This window comes from Erithacus rubecula, assembly GCF_903797595.1.
Source record: "Erithacus rubecula genome assembly, chromosome: 2".
In the NCBI taxonomy this organism is placed as follows: Eukaryota; Metazoa; Chordata; class Aves; order Passeriformes; family Muscicapidae; genus Erithacus; species Erithacus rubecula.
This window is the reverse complement of record NC_136685.1, coordinates 81,792,727-81,817,412: the sequence shown is the minus strand read 5'-3', so window position 1 is coordinate 81,817,412 and position 24,686 is coordinate 81,792,727. Positions and strand designations below refer to the sequence as shown.

The 24,686-nt window shown below is 38.6% G+C and overlaps 1 protein-coding gene across 3 annotated transcripts in view; it reads left to right on the top strand.

The window, feature by feature from the left end:
* LRFN2 (leucine rich repeat and fibronectin type III domain containing 2) overlaps positions 1–21,340 on the top strand; it is a 148,065-nt gene extending 126,725 nt beyond the window's left edge. For all 3 annotated transcript variants that reach the window (XM_079298002.1, XM_079298003.1, XM_079298001.1), the window contains one exon: positions 18,524–21,340. In XM_079298002.1, the coding sequence (XP_079154128.1) occupies positions 18,524–19,442 (919 nt within the window). In that variant the 3' untranslated portion in view covers positions 19,443–21,340. The remainder of the gene's footprint in view (positions 1–18,523) is intronic.
* Positions 21,341–24,686: the final 3,346 nt, after the last annotated feature.

Genomic DNA, 24,686 nt, shown 5'->3' with positions numbered 1-24,686 from the left:
CTTTCTTTTGCTGTACAGCAGGCCAGGAATGGAAGCAGAACAGACTTTTCTGTCGGTTTCAGTCCTATTTTTCATCCTCAGAAGCTATGGAAACTTAACTGCTGTTCAATCAGATCTGGATGAGCACCAAAACTTTTCAGAGACTATTCAATGAAATATTCAAGCTATTCTTAATTAGGCCATTGTTAATTCTAAATATCTATAGGTAGAACAGCCCAGAAATTTGTAGATCTATTTCCCCCAAAATGAAAAGTGAAATTATGGAAGGTGTAAGAAAAATTCATAGGAAATAATATTCTATTCCATTAATATTTTAAAGGTTTTCACTGAAAAACAAGCTTCTTAAGTTCTGTTTTTGAAAATGGGTATCTGAACAGGCTAACTTTTTTTTTTAACCTATACATACTCTTGTTAAAAACAAAAGTTGTTAATAAACCTACTTCATTTTAATTTTTTTTTAAATAAGCTGCAGCTTCTGAGAACTACAAGATACTTTTCTGTTATGAATATGGAAAAGCTCTGTTAAACTTCACAGCAGAAAATCGCAGTGTGTAGCAGAGAGTTAGCATTTTGGCAATCTCACATGCCTTCTGTTTTGTTTACAAAAAAGGTGAGTGTAGATGTCAGCCTACACAAGGAGACTGCCTGGCTCCCCTGGAGAGGCTTTTGTACCCCAAGTCCCAGCATTTAGTTCAGACAAAGGGCACAGAGGCAGCTCAGGGAGAGTTCTTTTCCTCCTCCCAAGAGCTCCCAAGCCCAGCTGGAGTGGGGTGAGAGCCACTCTCACTTTTCTGGGGGGCCACCAGGGCAGGCCCCTCACCTTGCCAGGACAGGAGCAAGACTCTGTCTCTGCAGAGGGATTTGGAGCTCTGAGCAGCCTGGAAGGCTGAGCTTGTGTGGCTGAGCCATTTCTAGACAATCCACTAGCCTAAACATAGTCCAGCTCTCTTTGATGCATGATTTTTTTTCTACAGAGCAACCATAAATAAAAGTTTTGGTGGCTAAAATCAGCAACTGTATCTCCAAGTGACTGATACACTACTCCCACAGGCAGCCCTTTTGGAAGCTGGTTCGTGATGTTGCTGTACTGCTGGTTTTGGGATAAGTCGTGTGCTTCAGGATGCACTTCTCAGCACAGCTGCAAATGAAATGTCTGCCATAGACACAGAGTGGACAGTAAATTATTGCATCTCTGACATTTTCTTTCTGCAAAATGAACAACAGTAAATGGAGCTTAGAAGTGACAATAATCAGTTTAAACTACTTCTCTGGTACCTCCTATCAGTGATTTGGTTTCCCCACTCTTTTAATACATGCAAAATCTGAAAATGATACTCTGACTTGTGAAGAACCTCCTAGAGATCTGATGATTTTTGTTGGCTTGGAAGGGCTCAGGAGTTTATCTGCACCTGGGATATTCCATGATCCTCAAATTCTCAGGCTTTGAGTATCTATGACCCTGAGGGGAGTGCAATGCAACTATTAATCATCAGTAACAATGGGATATTCTCCATGGGCATCGTGTGCCATTGTCAGTAGATCAGAAAACTGCTGCTGACCTTCAGTGGAGGAAAGCAAAGGATAAAGGTCACCTTTGTTTCATCTCCACAACAAAAGTTTTGAAAATGGCTTGTCATGAAAGCATTAAAGCTCTGCTGCACAAAACCCTTGGGCTGGACAGTGCTGGCTTCCCCAACATGTGTAGTAGTAGAATCACTTTAGAACTGAGTAGTGCTGCAGAAACTAACATGCTAAGCTGAAAAGGGTTTTGCATTCTTCTGTGTTCACGTGGTCCTGTGATCTCCAGAAAAAGCTGTTAAATCTTAGGGGACTTTTTCTATGTCACTTTTAATGATGATAATAACACACAGAAGCACCCAACAGTCACAAGACATATTTCAAGTGGAAGTAACTGGATACAAAGAAAACCTATCTTTGGACAGTCTAGAACTGGCTTTAAATACCTTTTATGCATGAAATATCATATCTTCCTTTTGCATGTTGTCTTTATATTCCCTTCAATTTCAACCAGTTGTCCTAGGTATTTTCCCATAAGTGAAGTCTTGATACTTGTCTTCATGTTTATTGTGGCCTTGGACAGCTTTCCTGTGACCACCTGGGATTTCTCGAATCTATCCTTCAACCATTTTATAAAAATGATTTTATAAAATGCCATTAACAATTTAGCCAGTCATCCTGGCCAGTAACAGACCATCCATGTGATTATTTTTTATATTCCAAATCTCCACAACACCTCGCCTCCTCTCTGCAAGTACAGAAGTTCATACCATCCTCTGATTCTTCAGAACTTTAATAATTCTCAACAGCTTTAAATAGACTATGTCTCCATCCTACCTCCAAGTCTGTTCTGGTGTTTTTTCTTTGTACACAGATGTGTAGACCACTCTTTATCTTTCTCAGGCTGAAGTGAGGACCATTCAAAGTGTAAATGAGCTGCAATATTTTGATGTTGTGCAATGAACCAGTAGACAGAGGTAGAATCCACAACTTTTCAACTTCAATCCTGAAGTCCCTGTGTCCAGTAATCCATAGTGCTGTGGATCAGTGGAAGAATCCTGGATAAAGTCCCCAGCCTGTGCTGGGCTCTGCTGAACAGAAGGTCAGACTGGATGATCATGACTACCCATACCACTTTTACCATTTGGGAACAACCCTTTACAAAGGCAAGAACATAAAATCAGTCAGACTGTCAATCAAAGTCTTCTGGTGAAGTTCAGCAGATTCAGTAAAACTGAACATCTCTGTGTAAGCTAATGCTGTAATTGTATGCATCAAGGTTTCAACTGCCTTACCTTTTGTGAGTGAATACACATCACTTTAACTGGCAGTCACATCACAGCTGTCATATGCATCTTCTTAGGCTGTATCAAAAAAAGGCCTCATCTTCCTTGAGAGCTAAGCAGAGCCTTCATAGCTGACATGGCAGTGTCTGCCAAGCTTTCAGTCAGTACTCGTCACCAAGTACAAGCCCTTCTTAAATGTTACTGAAAGTAAGGCTGATGGAAACAACAGGTACTGGCCATTTCAGAGACTGCTGGCTGTCTAGAATTCTGGTGGGAAAGACCCCACCAAACCTTAAGCAGTGTCCACAGGTGCAGAAAGCATGTGGTAGGATCAAAGTCTTTCTCTAGCCTTGTTTATTCTCTGGGTTAGCTATCAAGCTATGATTCACAAAGTGTCTCCTATCCTGTTCCAGTGAAATCTTATGAATTGATTTTATCTCAGCAAGATAGAGCTTGCAAAAAGCACTTGTACTTGAGTAAACTAAGAGGATATTATGACACTTTGCATTGGGCTGCATCTGAAATGTAAAAGTATGAAAATGTGTACTTCTTTCTTGCTACACTGTAGGGATGTTCTTTACTAGCCAGACCCTTGGATTGTTGCATCCAAGGATATTTTGAGCACTGCAGACAAACCTATCTGGCTTTCAGGGTGCCTTCTGTGCTGTGATTCATTGTGGAAGAGGTTTGGTCTAGATGTGTCTTTTGGTGTGTATTTCTGTCTGGGCTGGTCAGTGGTCCCTGCAGCCATTCATCAGTGTCACCCTCTTTGCTGCTTCTCCTGCTGGTTTTGATTTGTTTGTGTGAAGCCTTGAGCATTGCAAAGCCAGAAGGACTGCAGGTGAGACACTGCAAGAGCAGTTTTCTTTTAAGAAAAAAATCACAGGCTCAGCACAGTGGTACAGATTAGGCCTGGTTTAGTGAGCACAAGCTCAGCCTTAAAACGACTGCTGGTCATCACTGAAGGAGTTATTAAAACACAGTGTGCCTGTGGCTGGGTGAGCACTCTCAGCACCAAAGAGCTCACCAGGGCCCTTGTGCACATACCCATGACTCTACTCTGATTTATACCAAGATGAAAATGCTGACGCCTTTGCATTTTTTCTGCATTTTCTTTTATGGTCATATTGACCCATATACTTAAAATTCACCTTTATCTGAGTCATCCTGCATCCATGGCAAAACTGTCTTCATCTCATCCTTAGAAGTGTGTATTTCTGACATCAAACTTGAAATTTCTGCTTAGGTAAGTGGGTTGTGTTTCATCCCATTTTCCTAGCTAGGTCTGCTTTTTTAATGACTTTGTAGACTTTTGTGTGGGCAACCACAGCAGCCATTTCTCTACCAAGCTTTAAATGTATTTTAGCCAGAACCACTGGAGGAGCCATTTCTACCTGTATAGGGTTGTTTTATAGACAAAAATGGAGCCAGGTGTTCCTTCAACTCATGGTAGCTGTCTCTTCAATTATAGAAAGCATTTCTATTAGAGATTATTCTAATGCTTTTAAATATTAGTTAAAACTTTCTGAAATGCACAAAGTATTTGCCAGACACTAGTGAATGTTTACAGAAAAATGACCCTTTGCTGTCATCTCATGGGTCACTCTGAAGATGTTTGCAGTTTCTTGAGGGAGACAGACTTTGTAATCTGAGAATATTGCTTTGGGATGAAATATTGTGCTAGTACCTTCTCTGTCGAATTGAGAGCAGTGTAGAAATTTGTAACTTCAAGTATCTGTCTCTTCATATGATTACAGGTTGCTCTCTTCAGAGACAAAATAAGTGTTCTATAATGTCACATAGAAATTATGAACACAGAAAGGAGGAAAACTTGTGTATGTTTGCTTTTGAACCTTTGAAAACTTGTCCCTGAAAGCAGAGCAAATCCAAGTTTGCTGAGCAATACGTAAAAGGCCAGTTGTACTGGGAGTGGGCTTTCCTCTCTCGAGGAATCATGAGAGTGTTGGAAAGCAGTAGACAGAGAAATGCTGAACATGAGCAGCTTGAGAAAGAAAAAGAGAAGCTATCATCTCTTAAATTCTCTGCTGGGGACGGTGTGATAAGTGATGCATACAGATACACTCCTACAAGATAACCCTTTTTTAGGCTCTACCATATGTTCAGGAGCAGCAGTCACATTTGTCTTCGTGCTGGAGGGAGGGTGGAGTGATTCATTCCATAGCAAGGTAAAAAAAAAAATCCACATAGCAGTGTTATCAGAAATATGACTATGAAAGTTCTGGGACACTTTAGAGAATAAAGAGGCCAGTATTTGCCAACAAACCCAGAGTGCACATGAGGAAAAAATCCTGCATGAAATCTGTGGCAGGTTACCATATATTTACACTATTGAGTGAGAAATTATGCAGTTTATAGAAACTTTTCTGTCCATTCACCTTTTCTATGGCACTGCAAAATGTTGCCAGCATGGTCATTAAGGACCTACTCATTTTCTGAAACACGGTTATGAATTTTAGTCATGACAGAATAAATTCTTTTCTACTGGTGAAGTATTGAAATCAATTAAGCACTATTCAATATTTCATTGAAATTTAATCACTATGAGTCAGAGTTTTATCTTCATTAGTTGCCTAGCCACATGAATTTAGGATCAGACAAATTTTTGACTTGTAGCTTATAGTCAAGTCAATGTGGAAGAGAAAAAACACATGCATTGTGAGGAGTCATTTGGCTCTGTCTGGAGTTTTTGTTGTCTGAGGTAAGTTAATTTTAGTCTGCCTGTGAAGCATATTAGATAGTAAATTCTAAGAGTAAAAGCCAATAGCTCATAGAAGTTTTCTGCAGTGACACTGTTGTCTCCACTTCATCTCTGAATGCAGCCCTTTCCAACCACCAAATAATGAATTTTGGCACTGTCACAATGATTTTTGGCACTGTCACAATGATTTTTGGCACTGTCACAGTAGGGTAAATATCGTAGCATCAATATCAAATTTCAATGAAAGATTCACACTTGAACATCAAGGGATGGTAGAAATACACACCTGCAAAGACAGAGTGAACGTGGCAGGGAGATAACTGCACTCTAAATGCCAGGTTTGAAAGCAATCTTAGTGACTGAAAAGACCTTGAGGCACCTGGACATGGGATTTTTACATCTCTACTACCTCCTGAGAGAGGCACAGGGATGAAACAAGGATGTGTTCTGTCTTAGGTGTCTGCAGCCACTATGGAAACAAAGGCAGCTCCAAAGCAGATTTTCAGGACCAAAGACAGCTCTTACTAGAACGTTCCCACTTTGTTTCTTTTACTACACATGTGAGGGGAATGTGGAGGTTCCTTTGACAGGCAGTTGGATACAGGCTACATCCTCCCATCTTGTACAGTCAGAGCTGCTGTTCAGCAGGTCTGCAGCTTCATTTCTTCTGTGGGTGGCCGTCCTCTCATCATTTTGGTGAGACAGGGAAATAAGGAAGGAAATTAAACTTTTAAAAAAAAAAGTTAAACTTCTACAAAGCTGGCTGACTTCCCCAACAAGAAAGTAGGAAAGGCCATCTCATCAGTCAAGATGCTCACCTGGCCCTTATTCTCTCTTCATGTCAAAGACAGACACTGTGCCTTGCAGGAGTTCTGCCACAGACATGATTCCACCTATCCTAATTCCATATGTCATGAGACTGGCAGTATCTGGGTGTGACCTAGGAAGGGGCGTGGAACAAGATTTAGAGAGGTGAACTCAGAGACCAGCAGTTGTGTATCAAGTGGTTTAGAAGCAAATTTAGGACTCCCTCTAATCCAGCCCACTGCAGACAAGCCAAAATCAGCACCTCTGTGAATTTGTACTTCTTAAAAGAGTAAAATTTCCTTATTCTCATGTTCATACACTCTGAGCTGCACTCTGGTACTTCTAAGGTAACCATTTATTGGCAAAAGAAGGGAAAATGCTTTCCTGAGTGCAACATAATTTGTTCTTTAATCTCTGCAGATCTAAAAAATCTCCCAGTCCATACAGTGGTTACAGAGGATCATGCTTAAGTTTCCTCTTTCGGTTTACATTGGGTATTAGATAAGTTTAGCCAAATGCTGATTACTGTACTAATAATACTCATGACAAATATTCATATGAGAAAACAGAGTCCTATAACTAATACATCCTAGAATACAGTGCTGGCTGTGCTCTCCAAAGACTGAAATCTTATATTTCTACGTAGTGATTTTTTAAAGTATTTATTGTGCTTCTTTTCTAGGAATGAGTCTGACTTTTGACTTCTTAGTCTTTCTGAAGGGATCACACTGAGGTTTTGATGGTTTAAGGAATCAATGTTCAGCTCAACCTTTTTGTTCCTAAATATCAACAAACATTTGGAAAATTTCTACTACTGCTCTTTTTGACAGGATGAGGACAGCATTCCCTTGTCTGATAGTAGAGGTGACTAATGATTCTGTATTCTTCAAGCAGGCAAAAGTTGTGCATTTAGTACCATTGTGCAGCTGATTTATATTTTATTCCATACTGCTTTTTAGCTCTCAGGGTAATTTTTTCATGTTCTACTTATTTAAGTGATCTGGAGGTATAGCTCAAATTTTATAGAGTGACAATTTTGACTCTTTCAGTCTTTACCCTTGAAGCTCTCCAAAGCAGAGCAATCTGTCAGTCCCTTCATTACTCTTTGAAAGTTTTTTAAGCAAAGATAAAGAAAAATCCATTCTTTCATTTCCCTTTCAACACTACAGAATTATTCCACAGAATTTATAGTTTTTCAGTAAAATTATTCATAAGCTGTTTTTCATTGTCTGTAATGACCTCCTATGGATGCCTATAACAGCAAAAACTTTTGTTCTTCTGGTAAACAATGAAATATCCATGCCTGCAAAAACCTCCAGGAATAATGACTAGCAATTAATCATGGTAAAGGAATAATAAACCTTGCAGATCTGGATGTAGCTGTATCAACAGACTTGATGCCTTACCTACCATTTGTTGTATTTGGGGATTTTGTGCAAGCAAATTGCATTCTTAGTCACCTGCTCACTGTCTGAGTTTATTTGATATTAAAACCATATTCGGTATTTTAAGCCATAGGTGGGTAAATCTCAGGAGCAAAGTAGAAATTTAATCAATTGGTGAAGTTGAAACATAAGAAATTCTGCTCTCTTCTTAATGTTACACCTTCAAACCTAAAGAGAACAATTGAGGTTCTCTTACATAAAAGGGAGTTGCCAAATTTGAGCAGTCCTATATTTATAAACTCATTTAATATGCAGCTTTGTTAAAGAATTGGATTTCTTTCCTTTTCTGGTACTTAAAAATCTTCTGCACACTTTCTATGAGTGAGAGCTAATTTGAGGATGGCTAAATATATATTTGAAAAGTATATAGCTGATACCTGGAAGAGAGAAAAATCCAATAAACACTACTCAAACTTTCTTCTTTCCAATAAGTTCACTGATGGGATGCATAGCCTGGATTCTGGACTGTTGATATTTACTAGGCTGACAGAAGTCTGCTTTTAGACTCCTACTTGTGGGGAGTTTATAAAATGTAAATAAATAGCAAACTACTTTTTATTAGTTTTGTTCATGTACCAGAAATCTGTGGCACTTATCTAAGATCCTTATCTAAGATCAGAGAAATATATTGCTAAGTTGTAAAATGTATTTCTAGACAATAAAATCATGTTACTATTTGAAGCTATCACTGAGGTCTAATTTTCTTTCTTCTGGGGTCATTATAAACTAAAATTTGTTTTCTGTCTGGATGAGTTTTACTTTCCTCTTCAGTAATGATCTTGTCACTCTTCACACTGTACACTTTCAGTCCAGGCTTTGAAAGAAGCAGAGTGTCTCTGGCTGGCGAGCAAAGCTTTCGTCTAATCTTGGTATCACAAACTGAAAGGATGTAACTGTGTTCTATCCTTTTGTAGAGCATTCCAAAATTCAACATCCCCACATCTTTCTAGGCTATACAGTCCTTCCAGCCTTGGTTTTCTTTTGCTTTATGTGCAATACCCAGAAAATGACAAAATGTCAAACTTCTGCTTTAGGAAATGCTTTCATTACATATCTATGTTACTTTTTTGTTGTTGTTTGGTTGTGTTTTTTGTGGGGTTTGTTTTTTGTTTTTTTTTTTTCTGCTTTTTTTTTCCCCTTAGGAGACAATATTTTCTGACCATTAGTGATTTTTGCACCCCTTGTTATCATTCTGCATATGAAAAAAATCACTGAATGTTACTGCAAAAGTCACCTTGAATTATTCTGGTTCTCTTTACCTTGTGCATGCTTAATAGAAATTTTTATTTCGAAATATTTTCTCTCTCTTCTAGCTCAGAATCTAGAAACTTGATGATTGCTTTGCTTATATGTTTTTCAAAAATTTTCCTCAGTTTACAAGAAGTAAGCAATTTCTCTGTATCCTTTTTGCATAGTAAAAGGTATTTCCAGTGTTTGCTAATTGGGTAGAGGGTTTGCCAGAGAGGTTCTCTAAACACAGGTAAAATATGTCTGTGTCTTTTGTGAGCTGATAGATATTTCTTTAGCTCATTTTTCAAGAACTGATAAATGCAGTTCTCTCTTTCTCTCTTCTAGGAATTAAACTCTTTTTTTTTAACCTTCATGATAAGAGAGATGCTTGAGATTCTGGTAGATAACCATTCCTTATCTCTTGAGACTATCCACAACAAGTTCAATCACTGAGGCGGGCTAACACTTGAATGATATGTGTTTAAATTTATTAATAATGCATAAACTGTGTTTTAAACTAATGCTGAGACACTCTACAAACTGAAATATCAGTGTATGCACAGTTTCTGTGGTAGTGTTGCCCGTTTCGTTTCATTTTATTTCATTTCAAGATTCTTTCTTTTGGTTGGAATAATTAAAATTGTCTTGTCAGCTGTTAGCTGACTCCACACTTCTTTTATTAGTGCACAAAGACTTTTTTGACAGAAGAACTTGAAACAGCATGTTGGAGCTTGCTTTGGCCAGCCAATTACAAAATATGGTCAAACATGACTTCGGGCAGTCCCTGAAGTTTTTTGACATTCCGGCATGACCTTCTGGACATAAAATTATCCTGTGTGGTAGCACACCAAGTTTGTACAGGAGTTTCAACCTGGCATAAGTGCTCTGAGTTGCAAGCATGGACAAAATTGTTAGTAAGTCATTGAGGATCCTGTTCTTACCAGCTCACATGAGCTCTCACAGAAAAAAGGGATGAACATCTGTTAACCACTATAGGATCCCTTCATTATAATTTACATAGATTTCACTGTCTGGAAATAAGTGGAAAACCCCACTTGTAACTCAAGAAAGGACAGCATATGCCTGAATCTGACAGCTGTGTTCTGCCAGGAAAATTGCATATTCCCTTTTCCAAAGTAACTTCATTGGAGTTTCTAAATGTGCTCATTACTTCTAAAGTTGCTCCCTTCTGGTAACCTCTGCTGTTATGGAAGGATGACCTCTCTAATGTAACTGTCCAACACTGCAAAAAAGAATTCAGAATTACTCAAGTCAGAGAGAATAGCCATGACCTTCAGCCAAATGTATGAGCCATTTATCTATAAAAACCTGGAAAAAGTGTGTCCCAGGTCCCAAATTCTGTTTAATTACTTGAACACCCCTTTCATGGAAAACTTTTACCTCTCCCCATCTTTAGAAATGAGGTGGTTGGAATATGTTGCTGCCACTGTCATTTGCTAACTTTACAAACTGTTGAGTAATCTAAAATATACTGGCTGGCTCTTTGAAACATTACTGTGAATTATGATAGCTTTCTAACTCTACATTTACGTGTAGTTACCAAGCAAATTCATTATTGTGCCTCTGCATTGTTTCCATAAATACTTCAGCTTCACGTTTACTAACAGAAATATTGTGTGGGCTTTCAATTACTCTGCTAATGAGCTTAAATATGTTTTAGTTGGATTTGAATTAGTGTGAAGAACTTTTTTTTCTGAGGCAGTTAGTATAATGAGGTGAAAGGTGTTCTGTGTGTTGCTGAATAGCTTGGGTGGGACTGCATTAATCTTTAGTGCTGACAAGGCTTCCTAGAGTGTATCTGCTTTCCCTCTGAAGCCAAAATTGAAAGCTTAGGGCACCAAATGTGTGCTGCTGTCATGTCCACATGAAAGAAATGATAGCACATTAGAGCCTGAAAGTCTAATTTTGTGTTGTCATACCAACACGAACCAAAATGAGATTGTCCCTTGCACCTGGACAGCTGAAATGAGCACCTTCATTGATTCAAAGAATCAGATGTTTCTGGTGATCTGCATCCAAGTGCCTCACCCATTGTGCCTGACTGCAGCTCCCTGTGGTTTGCAAGAATCTTGCTGAGAATTATAAAGAGAGTTTTCCCTTAGAGCAGTGGCAATGGAGGGAAGCAGAATACCTTGTACCATGCTTCCCCTTTCTCAGCCTTGTGAAATAATGTCCCCTAGAGGTCTACACTTTTCTCTCTCACCTGATAAATTACTTCAAAGTACCCCCAGGGGACATTATTCAGCAACCTACCCAAAAAAAAAAAAAATTTTCTAAGCCAATAGTTTAAAGTTTGGGATGTCTTGTTTTTGGTTTTTTTTTGTTTTTTGTTTTTTTTTTTTTTTCACTTTCCCTTATAGCACAAAGCACATATTTAGTATCAGTATCTCTCTGGCTCACCATCTTCTGACAGGCATATAAATTGGTTTTTTCTCTATTTCTCTTCCCCACCTCCAACCCCACTTTTCCAAAAGAGCAGGAAAGAACATAAGCAAATTAGAAAATAATAATGAAATTATATGTACTATGTGTTTTATTTGACAAGACAGATTCTCTGAAGGGCAGCTGGATGAATGAGTGATGAGAAGATAGGTTTCAGAAAAGCAAGAAGGGATTTGTGTTTAATAATAAATGTTCCATCTGAAGGCAAAATTATGATTGCATATCATAAAACCTCCAAAACTAATAAAATAAAAATGCAAGAAATTATTCATGTAGGGTTGATTTAGTGTTTACTGAAAAAGTCTGGCTATCTCCTGGTATTATCTGACATTTCTTTATGTTGACATGACTGACAGAGGAATTATACCCTGTTGCTAATACTAACAAACATCTCTTTTCCCAGGGCACCAGAAGTAAAACTGTCATTTTTTCAAGATGCAGGTCAAAAGAGGTGTCTGTCTTTTTCAGATTCTCAGTTTTAAAATTTTGTATCAGGTACCAGAAGAGTGATCTCACATGGAAATATACTTGCTACTTTTTACCAGGGTTTTTTTTGTTTTTTTTTGTTTTTGTTTTTTGGTTTTTTGTTTTTTTTTTTTTTATTCCCGAGATCTTAGGATGATCTGAAGACACATATTCAAGGATTTCTTCTGAAATGTGATGTGTCAGAAATTAATCTCCATTTTTAGCTTGCTTAATTTTTAATAATGTTTTACATTCTTTTTTCATTCTATCCTTAGAGAAGCTGGGACTTTCCAGGATAAAAATACAGAAAAAAAATTATATGAGTTTATCCCAGAAAACTTTCAAGCAAATCACTAAAGTTGGCAGCCAAGAAGAATGCTAAGTGTGCAGCCCAAATTTGCCAATTGCATGCTCTTGCTCCCAGGCAATACATCATGTGTGACATTTTCACTCCAATTTCGATCCTTCTAGTCCCCCTCTGATCTTTCTCTGCCCTTTTCTCCAGATTTCTTAATCTCTATCCACCATCAGAGGTCTTTCCACTCTTGATTCTCTTCACTATCTTTACAATTGTCTTGGCCTTGCTGAAAGTTCTTCACATTTTTACATGAATTTTAGTCAGTCTTTCTCCAGTGTGCCCCCACTGATACTTTCCCTCTTCCCTTTCTCTACCATCCTACTTCTGTCCTACTGAGACTGAAGGTGGGCACTCGACCTGAAATGTAGGACTCTCTCAGACCCTTCCACAACACCCAATGGCAAATTACCTGGAATCTTTCCTTTTTTTTTTTTTTTTTTTTTTTCTTCTGAAAAACATATGGAACCAGACTGAAGGGGAAAAAAAAAAAAAGCAAATTTCTTAAAATAGGGGACAAACTTATTAGTAAAAAAAAAAGATAATTTTGGCATGAGATTTTCCCTGAAAAATGAAAATTGTTCAGAAGTGTTTAACTTTTCTGCATTGATTGCTAGTTCTGAGAGTAATATTTTTCACTTAAGTGAAAGCAACTTTATCCAAGAGAAAGTTTAGGAGTGTACAGTGAGACTGATATTTTCACAGTAAGGCTTTACTATACAGAAAAGATAGTGTGCTAACTAACTGGAATATAATTTTACAAAACAATTGCTATTTCACTCTTGCACCCCTCTTTCTTTTCCCCACCTCATTACAAATTACAGTGCATAATGACAACATCAGTTGGCAGTTGCTCCATAATTAGTGTTTGGTCTACAAACAGTTACCCAAGGGATTAAGCTTTTTTAAACTTTTTTTTCCTCAGCTTTTCCTGATACAGCATTTAATAAATTAGCATGACTCTATTTTGAAGTCCTAGACTCATTTCAGAAGGAGAAATTGCATACAGGTACACAGTATATAGACCCAGATAATAAAACAAAAATTGGGTGTAGGTGGTATATAGGCCTGGGTAATATGAACATAAAAAAATAAAAAGTAAATATATTAAAAAAAAAAAAAAAAAAGACTGCAAGAAAAGCAAAATAGTCTAGCATATTACTATACAACTGAATCTTGGAAGTTGCAAGTACCTTCCCAAAGGAATTGCCTTGACAGGTCCCTGCAAATTCTGTGATTAAAGCAGTTTTAGGCTAAAATTAGATGGTATCATATTCCTCTTTCGATGGAGAAAAGGAAGAGAATTGCTTAGCCAATTAACCTAATCTCAGTTTTGTCTAATTTGTCTGTTTTTCATAGCCACAGTATTAACCAGCAGTTCAGTCCTGCTAATCCCCAGTGCCACATAGAAGAAAAGAACCATTTGTATATTACAGTGTAATCACAATATCTACTAATTTCCTCCGATACACTACAGACCTCTTTTGAAAGGAGATTGCTGGCATTATCCCCATTTTATAAATGAGGAGCCTTACAGTACAGCAAAATGATTTCTCAGGAACTGAGAGTTACTGATAAGTGGAGCCTGATATCAGTGGAGCTGATAAAGGAAGAATAAAACTCAGTTATCCTAAATTCTCAGCACAGTTCACTCTCTGCAAGCTTCAATGCTCACTTACATCTGGGATTATGAAAGAAGTCTGCAGCAAACCTTTTTCCCCTGCATTTCTAACTAATTTATTTTCTAATTTTCTTAATATCACCACACATTGATGTGAATAATTGCAAAATTACTTGCTTTCTCTATTTTGTGTCCACAAGGACATAACAAGGACATTTTAGTGGTGATACAAAATAAGATTGACTTCAAATAAGAGTTCTAGCACTCTCCTTCCTTTTTTTTAAAAAGTGTCTCGTGGACTCATTCTGGTGCTTTCACAAAATGAGACACAAATCTCCATGGATTGAAGGGAATGCATGGTTTGAAAAAGCTCTGCATGCCTTTATGGCCTCATAGCTCTTCATCACACATTAACTCTCCAAGTTAATCTTGGAGATCTGTTCTATTTCAGACACTTATGCCATGCCCCAATCCTGGCCATAGGTCTCCTCTTCTTCCACGAACTAAAGCTGTTGTACCAAAGGGTGAGAGAAGGGAGCTTTTTCTTGTAAATTAAGGTCAGTTGTGAGACTCCTATCCTCATTTCATTCCTTATAGAGGCAGGATTTTCAGAGGGTCAGAACCTTGTTAATATATGAATAGTTTTCTTTGGGATATTTTGACCTTCAGATAGCATCCAGATTCTAGATGAAGAATCAGATAAGAAAACCCCTGGAAGGAATGTAGATTTGCCTGCTCTTCCTACTCCAAAGAGAATAAACCAGATGAGAAATGCAGAAATTACTGTGGACACTGAAATTTCCATAAGATTTCCAAATTTTGTCTTGACCTAGATGAAACTAAATTTACACTTTCCCCGTTGACATATTTGTGTGTGCATTTGCTTTCCCAATCCTCACTTCTACAGGACTACTTAAACTGGATAGATTAAAACCTTTCATAACCTAGAATTCATAAGCAAGTCTTTTGTTAGTTGATCTCCTCCTGCACTTAGTCAACTGTCACTTTTTTTTTCCTAAGAAAAGCTAGTATCAAATTTATATCTTTATTCCTCTTTTGTGATAAGAAACATCTTTGCAAGGTCACCCTGCCCTGAAGTGCTGGTAGAAAATATCAAGCTTGTTCCCTCAAGATTCCAGAACTGTTAAGTATGTTTGCTATCTGGGGCTTGCAGATGAACACCATGATCTTCTGAGTTCCAAAAGCCAACCACATAAAAAATCTATTTTTGATCTCTAATCCTTGCTATCTGAAACCAACTTTCTGTGTTCAGGTGATGAGTGGACTGAACAAAGCCTTGCAAGATCTCTGCCTAGACCCAGTTTTATCGTCCCCTCTTAGGTTTACAGCAGCTCTGTGCTATTGAGTCCCAGAGTTAAGGGCATGGTGGTTCATGATTAATGGCACTGCACGTCTGGAGCAGCCATGGAGAGACACCCCCTCTTAGGGAGCAAATCAAAGATTGAAGTGGCATCATGCACCTACCTGTGTTGGGGACAATCAAAGAAAGAGTCATCAATATCCCAGAATAAAAATGTGTCTGCATTGATTTTAGATGTGGGGAGTGCTAAGAGATGTCATCCATCATATCTGACTGGCAGTGTGTTTGGGGAGGGTAGACCAAAGCATGGAGCAATGCCAAAATACTCTTAAAATTTGGCAAGCTTAAGAGAACAAGATTGTCTTCCCTGTAAGATAAAAAGCTAAATTAAATTAATTACTTAACTCCTAGTATTCTGAAATTTTTGTTTATTCCTATACTTAGCTGTTCCTTAGCAGAATAATTTGAATATTTTACAAGATAATTTGAAGTTTATTTATAGAAACATCCAGAATTCTTTATTTTAGATGTATATGGAGAGTTGTTTTCTTTTTCCTTAACAACTGCAATCTTTTAAAAACACATTATTACTCACAATATTGTCACAGATGTAGCTTCCAGGATTCATTGAATTCAGAAATGACTCAGTTTCTTTTTAAGGCTAAGAAGAGGTTTTTATTATAGCACATTTCAACACAGTTAACCTGTCCAAGCTTTAGGACTAGGTGTGACCTCACTTCTGTACATTCAAAAATGGATTGGCTGTACATTCATTGCTGCTATTCACTACCTGCCAGTCTTTGAAATATTCTGAGCAGTTACATTTCCTGGGAAGCTTGTGTGTAATTGTGTTTGAAGAAAGCAAGTTGTAAATTATTTGGGCTATCAGTGTTCACTGAAATTGGGCATTAATGTGTGAGGCTGTATTTCTATTTTTGTATGTTCATTTGCTTTTTTTGTATGTTCATTTGCTTACCTGAGCCTGGACCGAAGAGTTGTGTGAGTGGTGAGAAAGCATCAGTGCAAAGATGACCAGACACATGCAAAGCTATAAAGTGTGTAAACCCAGGTGCTTGCTGCTTGCTCAGAGACAGTGGTCTCTCTTGTCTCTGTGTTTTACCAGTGCAAAGCCAAAGGAATCACTCTAACAGAGGGTGTTATAGTCCTGTTATTCCAAGAGTTATGACCCAAGTCCAAGGCCCAGTTTGTAGGGCTGACTACTCCTTCTGCTAACAGTGCAGCTTGTTTGTGATGAGGTTTTACAGTGAAATAACTTCTGAATGACTTAACAATTGCAGAATTTTTTTAAGCTTTGGTCTGGGAGTTGTGGTGAAAAGTGGAGTATAGCACTGCAAAAGGAGATAGGAAGCAACTGGTGAAACTATTCAAGTGTTTAAAATCAAATGTTTGGCGATCAATAGTATTCTGTTATTCCATATGCCATCCTTGGTGTGTGCATATATACTTGAACAATTCAACAAAGTGCAGTCTGCTGTGAGCAGAGGTATTTTGTTCACAGAGCCACAGGGAGAGCAGAACAATTAGAAATAGCTTGAGACCAAATATTTCAACTTTTGGAAACCATTTTAGCAACAGTATCTGGAGTGTTTCATGAGGACTGCTTTATGACCTCTCGGCTTATTCTGAATAGCTCATCTATATCTATGTCAAACAGCTCCATTAGAATGATAAATGTGCCTAGAATTTAAAATAACATTGAGTAAACCTGCCAGACGGTGCTTATATTCCAAGTGTCTCTCACCGATATTTCTTTTCCTGACAGAATTTTTTTTCTGTGTTTGTTTGCTTTTTAAAAAGGAGCCACATCCTCGCCCATGGCCAGACTGAAGGGTTGAGTAAGTGGTGTGAATGCATAAATGCAAAGATGATCAGAAAATCATCTTTGCAGCTCCTTGACGTTGCTGCTTCTCAGTGCAGGAGTGTTCCCTCCCGCTGCTCAGGAGGGGCTCTGCAGAGCTGCACCTTGTGCTAGCTGTGGCAATGATTTGAGGCTCCCACAGGGAGTCTGCCTTGTTCCTGTGCCCAGGCCTTACCATCCCAAATAGTCACACCAGCTCATGTGTGCTCTAAGTGCCTGTAGGACTCCCTTGTTGCTGGTGCAGAAGACCTGCAGAACCAAGTCATAATGGGCTGGTTTAATTTCAGCTTTTTTTCTCTCACCCAAGCCTGTAATGTAGCAGTAATGAGAAACATGCATGGGCTATCTCTTTTATGTTGTTCGTGGCTACTCACCAGCCACCAAATCTGGGATTCTCCACTGTGTTCCAGTAATGTGCTGCAATTTTCACCAGTTTGAAATGGGGGTAGACCATGTTCATTCCCATCTGCTAATTTTGAATGCCAGTGGTGCTCTAATATTGCATGAGTTCAAATGACTGTTTAAGTTTTGTGGCAGCAGAGAATAATGCCCATAAATATCCTAACTTGGAGCACAGCTATTCAGCCTAGCTATTTGGTTTTTGAAAATGGATTTATACATGAGTAGAATTTTTTATTTTAAAGAAACCTTCTTATTTCCATACCTATATCTTCCTACCTCTCCTCACACTTCCACAGGCCATACGCCAATACCAGCATTTCTTTATCACTCACACAGGGAAAAGTGGCTGCAGTGATAAATTTCTGGCAAAGATGATGATGGTAGCTGCATTTTTAGGAGATATTCCCCACAGTGGGGAGTAGGAGGACAGAGAAAGTAAGTGGGAGTGTGGAGAAAAGAGAGAAATTGTTGCCTGCCTTTCATTCTCAGTTAACGAGAAAAGTAAGTGTAGATTCTTGCCTTCACAAGGTAAGTAACCTGCTGATGTTAGACAGTAAATGTTCAGGCACCTGTCAAGTGATGTGACAACTGCCATGCTGAGGCTCAGCAAGCACAAGGGTCATTTGCATACTCAGAAAGAACTGCTCTTTGTATGCTTTTATTCTGAGATATTTGTTCAGGTTTTAATATATTTCAGATTAGGGCAGGTGCAAGGGAGGAGAAAAAGAAATCCCAGTTTAGTTTTGTCTGCTTTTTCTTTTTCTCTTTATTGCACAGTGGAGAGCTGGCCCTCAAAACTTGTGAATTACTGGATGTTGAGATGTTGAACCCTCAGGAACCAGGAAGCTGGAATGCTTGTTCGAATTTTATGGCTCTGAATTTTATGTCTCCTCTCTGCCAGGACTCAGAACAGTTAACATCACGTTGTTCTAATTCTGTTCTTTCTTTTACCTTTGTGTCAAGAGTAACCAATTATTTTTTCTTTTTCTTTTTTTTTTTTTTTTTTTTCAAGGATGATACCAGCTACCAACAAGGCCTTTGTTGTAACCAACCTTGTTTCTGGCACAGGCTATGACCTCTGTGTCCTGGCAATGTGGGATGACACAGCCACAACCCTTACTGCCACCAATATTGTGGGATGCGCCCAGTTCTTCACCAAAGAAGACTACCCTCAGTGCCAGTCGATGCACAGTCAGTTCCTGGGTGGGACCATGATTCTGATCATTGGAGGCATCATTGTGGCAACTCTGCTGGTATTCATTGTAATCCTCATGGTTCGCTATAAGGTCTGCAACAATTCCCAGGGGAAGATGTCTAGCGTCAGCAACGTCTACTCACAGACCAACGGAGCACAGCCAGTCCAGAACGGAGTGTTGCCCCAAGTCAATCCCAAAGTGGTGGTGAGAAATGAACTTATGGAGTTTAACTGCCAGTCTGCACGGAGCAGCATCTCCTCTTCCTCCAGCTCTGCAAATAGCCGTGACTGTGACAACTACAGCCTCCAAAGCGAACAGGGCACATTGTCCAGTAAATGGAGGCCTCCTTCCCGGTCAAAGCACAATATTGACCGGCTAATGGGAGCTTTTGCCTCCCTGGAACTGAAATGTCAGAAAAAGGAGGAAATGACAGACTCCAGAACTTCCACGGTGGCCCGCCACTCGGACAAAGAGCCACTGCTGGGCCAGACAGAGTCCAAATTCCGCAGCTTCCTCATGTTGCCTCTGGAGGGCAAAACTAAACGTAGCCATTCTTTTGACATGGGGGACTTTGCCACGTCTCAGTGTTGCACCTACCCAAAAAAGATTACAAACATTTGGACAAAGAGGAGCCTCTCGGTCAACGGCATGCTTTTGCAGTATGATGACAATGACCTAACAGGGGCAAAAGGGACTTTTGGGAGCTCAGAGTGGGTGATGGAAAGCACGGTGTAAATATCAGTGTCTCCCCCTTCTCTTTTCCCCTCATGTGTTATAAAGCGTGGTTTGCTTCAGGGCCATGCAATTGGAAAGAGAGGGGAGGAATCTTCTGTTGTACTGACCAAAAAGATAGGCAAGCAAGTCAGTTACAGAATAGTAAAAGAGAAAGAGGGTCATGAAATGTGAATAGGCACATGTGGTACCATTCCTGTCTGGCCCCAACTAAACCATGCGTGAATGTTTCAAGGAATTTGCTAGTTGTATTTAGCATTGCTTTCCAAAAGTTACTCAGACTCTTGGTGAACCCTCACACAAGATTAAACAAGGAGGATGAAAAGGGGTTTGACAGCAGAAATTTAATTTTACAGTTTGTTTTTACTTTTTCTTTCTTTCTTTTTCCTTTCTTTCTCTCTCTCTTTCTTTCTTTCTCTCTCTCTCTCTCTCCCTCTCTCTCTCTTTTTTCTAATGGCAGCTCTTTTCTTTTTTTTTTCTTTTTTTTTTTTTTTTTACCACAGAAATACACTTCTGTGGATATGACTGGTACAAGAATATATCTGGTTGTCATTGCAAGGGATTTTCTCAAAAGTGCAGGCAGGACCCCCACAGGGGCAGATCAGAATAAATTGTTCAGAATAATCTCATGGTCTTAACTGTGACATCTGGGCAAACAATATTTGTTGTTGAATGGACTTTTGGTTGGTATTTAATTATTTCTGTTCAGTTTTGGTTTGTTACTACTTTTGAATTGTTTTTTTCCCCCAACACAAGGTATGTTTCCATGCATATTTTGGTTTTGCTTTCAGCCTCATCAAATCCCCCAGATGGAAAGGAGGATATGTACAAAGGTCAAATATCTGATGTACTGTATAACCCACTTCTAATACCATCCCTTTTTATCCTAGGAAAAATTGAATCTAGGCACAAATATTAAAAAATCATCCTCTTTCTTCCATCTCCTTCATAACCTCTTCTTGTCAATGCTCAAGGCAGATTGCAGCAGATATTGATACCTGTAGGAATGTTGCTATCAAAGATGGAAAAATAGTTATCAGGATATCCTAATAAAGGATGAAGAAAGGGAAAACAAAAGTAGCTCCTGGAACTCTCCACATTATGAATAGCAGTGGCTTGTGGTAGAGGTCATGCTCTCTGCTAGACTTGCACCCGACTGTGACAAAAGCTCTTTGTCTGTACAGTCACCATGATATGTCTTGACTGTATGAGCAACATCAGGAAATTAACTTTTTGTATATTTCAGGGGATTGGTTATGTTCCAAATTAGCCACAGAAGCTGAGTAAAATTTGGGTATCTCAGAGCAGGGTGTGTCCCATGTATCCCCTGCGTTACATATAGCCCTTCTCCAGTCTGGTGCACTCCTTCTCTCCTGTCTCTCATCCTCAGGGAGATACTTATAACAGGAGCTCTTCAGGGCTTGTAAACAGATTCTCAGATTGGATTTTGGTGAGTATTACTGTGGTTGTAGAAATGCACGTGGCCCATCCAGCAGAATTTGTTTTCCTTACTAATTTTACTGTGATTTTTAGCATTCTGCTGGCTACTGCAACTGTCCTGTCATTTGTTTATTTATTTGTTTGATCAGCTGTTGGAAACCATTCTGAAATTGCACATTATTACTATGATTTTGTAAAAGAGGCAAAGAAAGTGTGCAAGGCACAGAGAAAATTAACACATGAAAAAAACTCTATGTATATTTTTTTTAAAAGGTTCAGAAATATATTGTGACATGGCTGTGTACTTGATCTTGTATTCGTCATGTTTCCTACTTGGAGTTTTAGATAATGACATCCCTGTGATCAGAATATTTTTCCCTTTATTTTCTTTCTCTCTCTTTTTTTTTTTTTTTTTTTTTTTTCTTTTGCTACAAAATGTACAGTAAAAAACATCCTTGGGGAAAAAAAATGCCTGCTTTTCATTTATTTGTTATTCCATGGTCTTCTTTGAAACCCAAGAAGGAATTATTTTTAAAATTATCTTTAAAATTTAGACATTTGCTTTTCTTTCTAACAAATTTTGACATCAGGATTTTAGGTACAAAACAGGAACCAAGAAATATGTGCTGTTTTGGAATGCATGAGAAAAGATGTTGTAAAAGTCATTTCACCTCTTTTACTGTTATTATATTTATACAGGTCTATATTACTAGAGTACTCAAAACCCTGATCTAAAATCTGCAGATAGAAGTGGTAGCATTTTTAGACCTAGGACCTGACTTTCTGTAGGTTTTTGCTCAGATTGTTGCTCCCAACAGCATTAATAGAGTCAAGAGAGATCCAGACAAACTTTGTTTGGAACATTTCTCAAACTCTCTGTTTTTCTCATGCTTTCTGAGACGAATGACATCTCCAGTGCCAGAATCTACATAATCCAAGTGTCCAGATGGCAGTTCATATTTACCATTAATGACATGTACATTTATGTTACATTGAAAACTCTTAAAGATGTTTCCTCGTTCCACTGTGGTGCAGTTGGACTTTTTTATTATGTTTCTACTTTGCTCTGAAAATGACACCTGGATTGTTTTTAATTTAGACATTGAGTTCATCTTCAATATTAGTAGTATACACAGCCATTAATTTTCAATGTATATCACATACTACTTTCTCAAAGAGGAATACTCTTTCACATTCTCATATAAAATTAAAGGAAGTATGCCAACAGATGCAGTTTTGAAATAATGGATAGTTGCCAAAGAACTGAGATAATAAATTCCACACTCTAGCAGCTGCATTTATTACTGTTAATCATAATATTAATTCATTTAGCTTTAATGAATGAGGCTCAATCCACATCAGCTGATTTGCAAATACTGAGCGAAATTACACAGGTGCCAAGCACCTACCTTTGGCACTCACAGCACTTGGGAGGATGAGGATTCAGAGACTCAGAGGTGAGGAAGGGAGCCTCATGTTGAGTCAGCAGTGGCCAGTCCTCAGAGAGGGTTGGAGCTACTGATAGGTTGTGATCATCTTTTAGGTGCCACCAGTGGCTGCCCTACTTCCACTGCCAACAGAGCAGGCCTTTGGAATTATCCTGTGGCTTCCTGTTCATCCCTCTGTAGTTTGGGTTACATTCTGAATCCATGCCCTAATTGCTAAGGTGAAATTAAGGCCCCAGGGTCCCCCACACACAATCTGACCAATCTCTACCCTGTCTCTGTTTTCCTGTGTGCACCTCGCTCAGCACCTCTGGATTTCATTATTCTTCTGTAGTGCTGCTGTGTGGTAGGGATTTTTTGTTGCCTCACTTCTGAGCACAACTGCACATCAGTGGTTCCTGAAATGATGCATAAATGCCCACTTATTTGGTGCAGTAAATATTTTCACTCACCATTGAGGAGCTGAGCTAGGTCGAGTGGCCTAGTCCTCTCATCTCAGAAGAGAGAAGAGAGAACTTCTATGCTGAGAAGTTTATATGGTGTCTCACAAGTTAATATGGGGTAGTCTGATGTGCAGCTGCACCAGCCATGTTTTAGGGGCAAAGCTCAGATAGTACAGGCAATATGGAAAACAACAGAGATCAACAGGAACCTTCAGAAAAGAGAAGTTTGAGAAATTAAGAGTTCTACAGAATTTAAAGTGAAGCCTATGGAAATAATTAAAGACATCTGCATATGCATATGTAACTCCTGTAAGTTAATTTTTTGGTGTGTTTTATAATAGTAGAACTAGTTTTTTCCTAAAAATATATGCAATTGGCTTGAAAGAAGAAGATATGATTCCACACAGTTTTTCCTGCTAAAAATCCAAACCAAATCCCCAAAATATCATCCTGTTATTTTGGAGAATATTAAACAAGATGACAAAATGGAAAATTCTGAAAGTAGGGATTATGTGGATTTCATTTGATGCCTGCTAAGAACCAAAGGGTTGTATGAATTGAAAATAAAAGTGTGTGTGAGTGTGTTTATGTGTGTGTGTGTGTGTGTGCGCGTGCCTGTGTATGTACATATGCATAGCAAGGCAGAGCAGACTATTTCCTTACATTTATATCCTTACAGATTTCATTAATTGGAATATGTTTCTGGTTTCAAATGTTCTTTCTGAGTTTGTCAGCTCTAGAGAACAGCAAACTTTCCCACTTTCCTTAGAGGAAGATAACCCATTTGATATGTCTCCAAACTACACACTGTTCTTGGTTATAATTGGGAGTATTTCACTTGTAAAGTAATGCATAACAAAGAAATGAGAGGTGTCTCTGCCTGGCATGATGTGAGATTGAAAAGCTGATAGATTTTCCTTTGCTGAACTTGTTTATATTCCAAATCATGGACTGATCTGCTCTGGCAAGAGAAGAAAGTAATATTCCAAATGTCTGCTTGCTTCACTTCTCACTCTTCACCCAGCAAAGTGTTGTAAAGACAGATGACCAAACTCAGTCCTTGGAGGTTTCTGAATGAGTGCAATAAATGCAGAAACTTTAACACAGCAAATTTAAGCACATTCTAACCTGGAGGGCAATGAATAATTCCACCTGATAGCTAAGAAAATATTTTAGTCTTGGAACAGCTTGAATGTCACATCTGCTTGCAATGTTTTGCACCCATTAACCCGCGGGTAACCCACAGTACACCATATGGTGCTCACAGCACACCCTTCTACCCTTTGCAGCCTATTTCTCTGGAACCTTTTCTCAGTGACTCTCTGTGTTTAGTGTTCGTAATTGGGCAATTCTGGGTGTGCAATAATATTCGGGATGTGGAATTACCAAGAAACTTTATCAACATCTTGCATATTTTACCTTTAAATTCCCCTAAACATGATGATGAGATCCCTCTGAAAACATTAAATTAGGGTTGGTTTTAGGCTGTGGACCAGATGAAAACCAAATCAGAGTGCCTTGAAACTCTTGCTTTCAATACAGGAATTTTATGTTCTGCAGTATGTTTTCCTTGTCCTAATTAACTATTCCTTAATCCCCAAAGGTAGAGCATTCCTTAGCATCAGCTGTCAAAAGACCCCACTACACGAAACAGTGCCAGATGCCTATTCCCAGTATTGCACTTCAACAGATGGCAAATGTCAGAGATATAAATACACATACAGATACAGATATATCAGCAACTGCAGGCATTTGTATTCATGCATCTACGTTCCCATGCACGTGTGTACATGTTGCACTCTTTATCTGTATGGTTTATGATGCACAAGTTTCCTAGCTTGGTAATAAAGGAACATCCACATTTTTCATTAACTACTAATGGAAGAAAGGGGGCAAAAGAACAGAAACCTCTTCTTTAT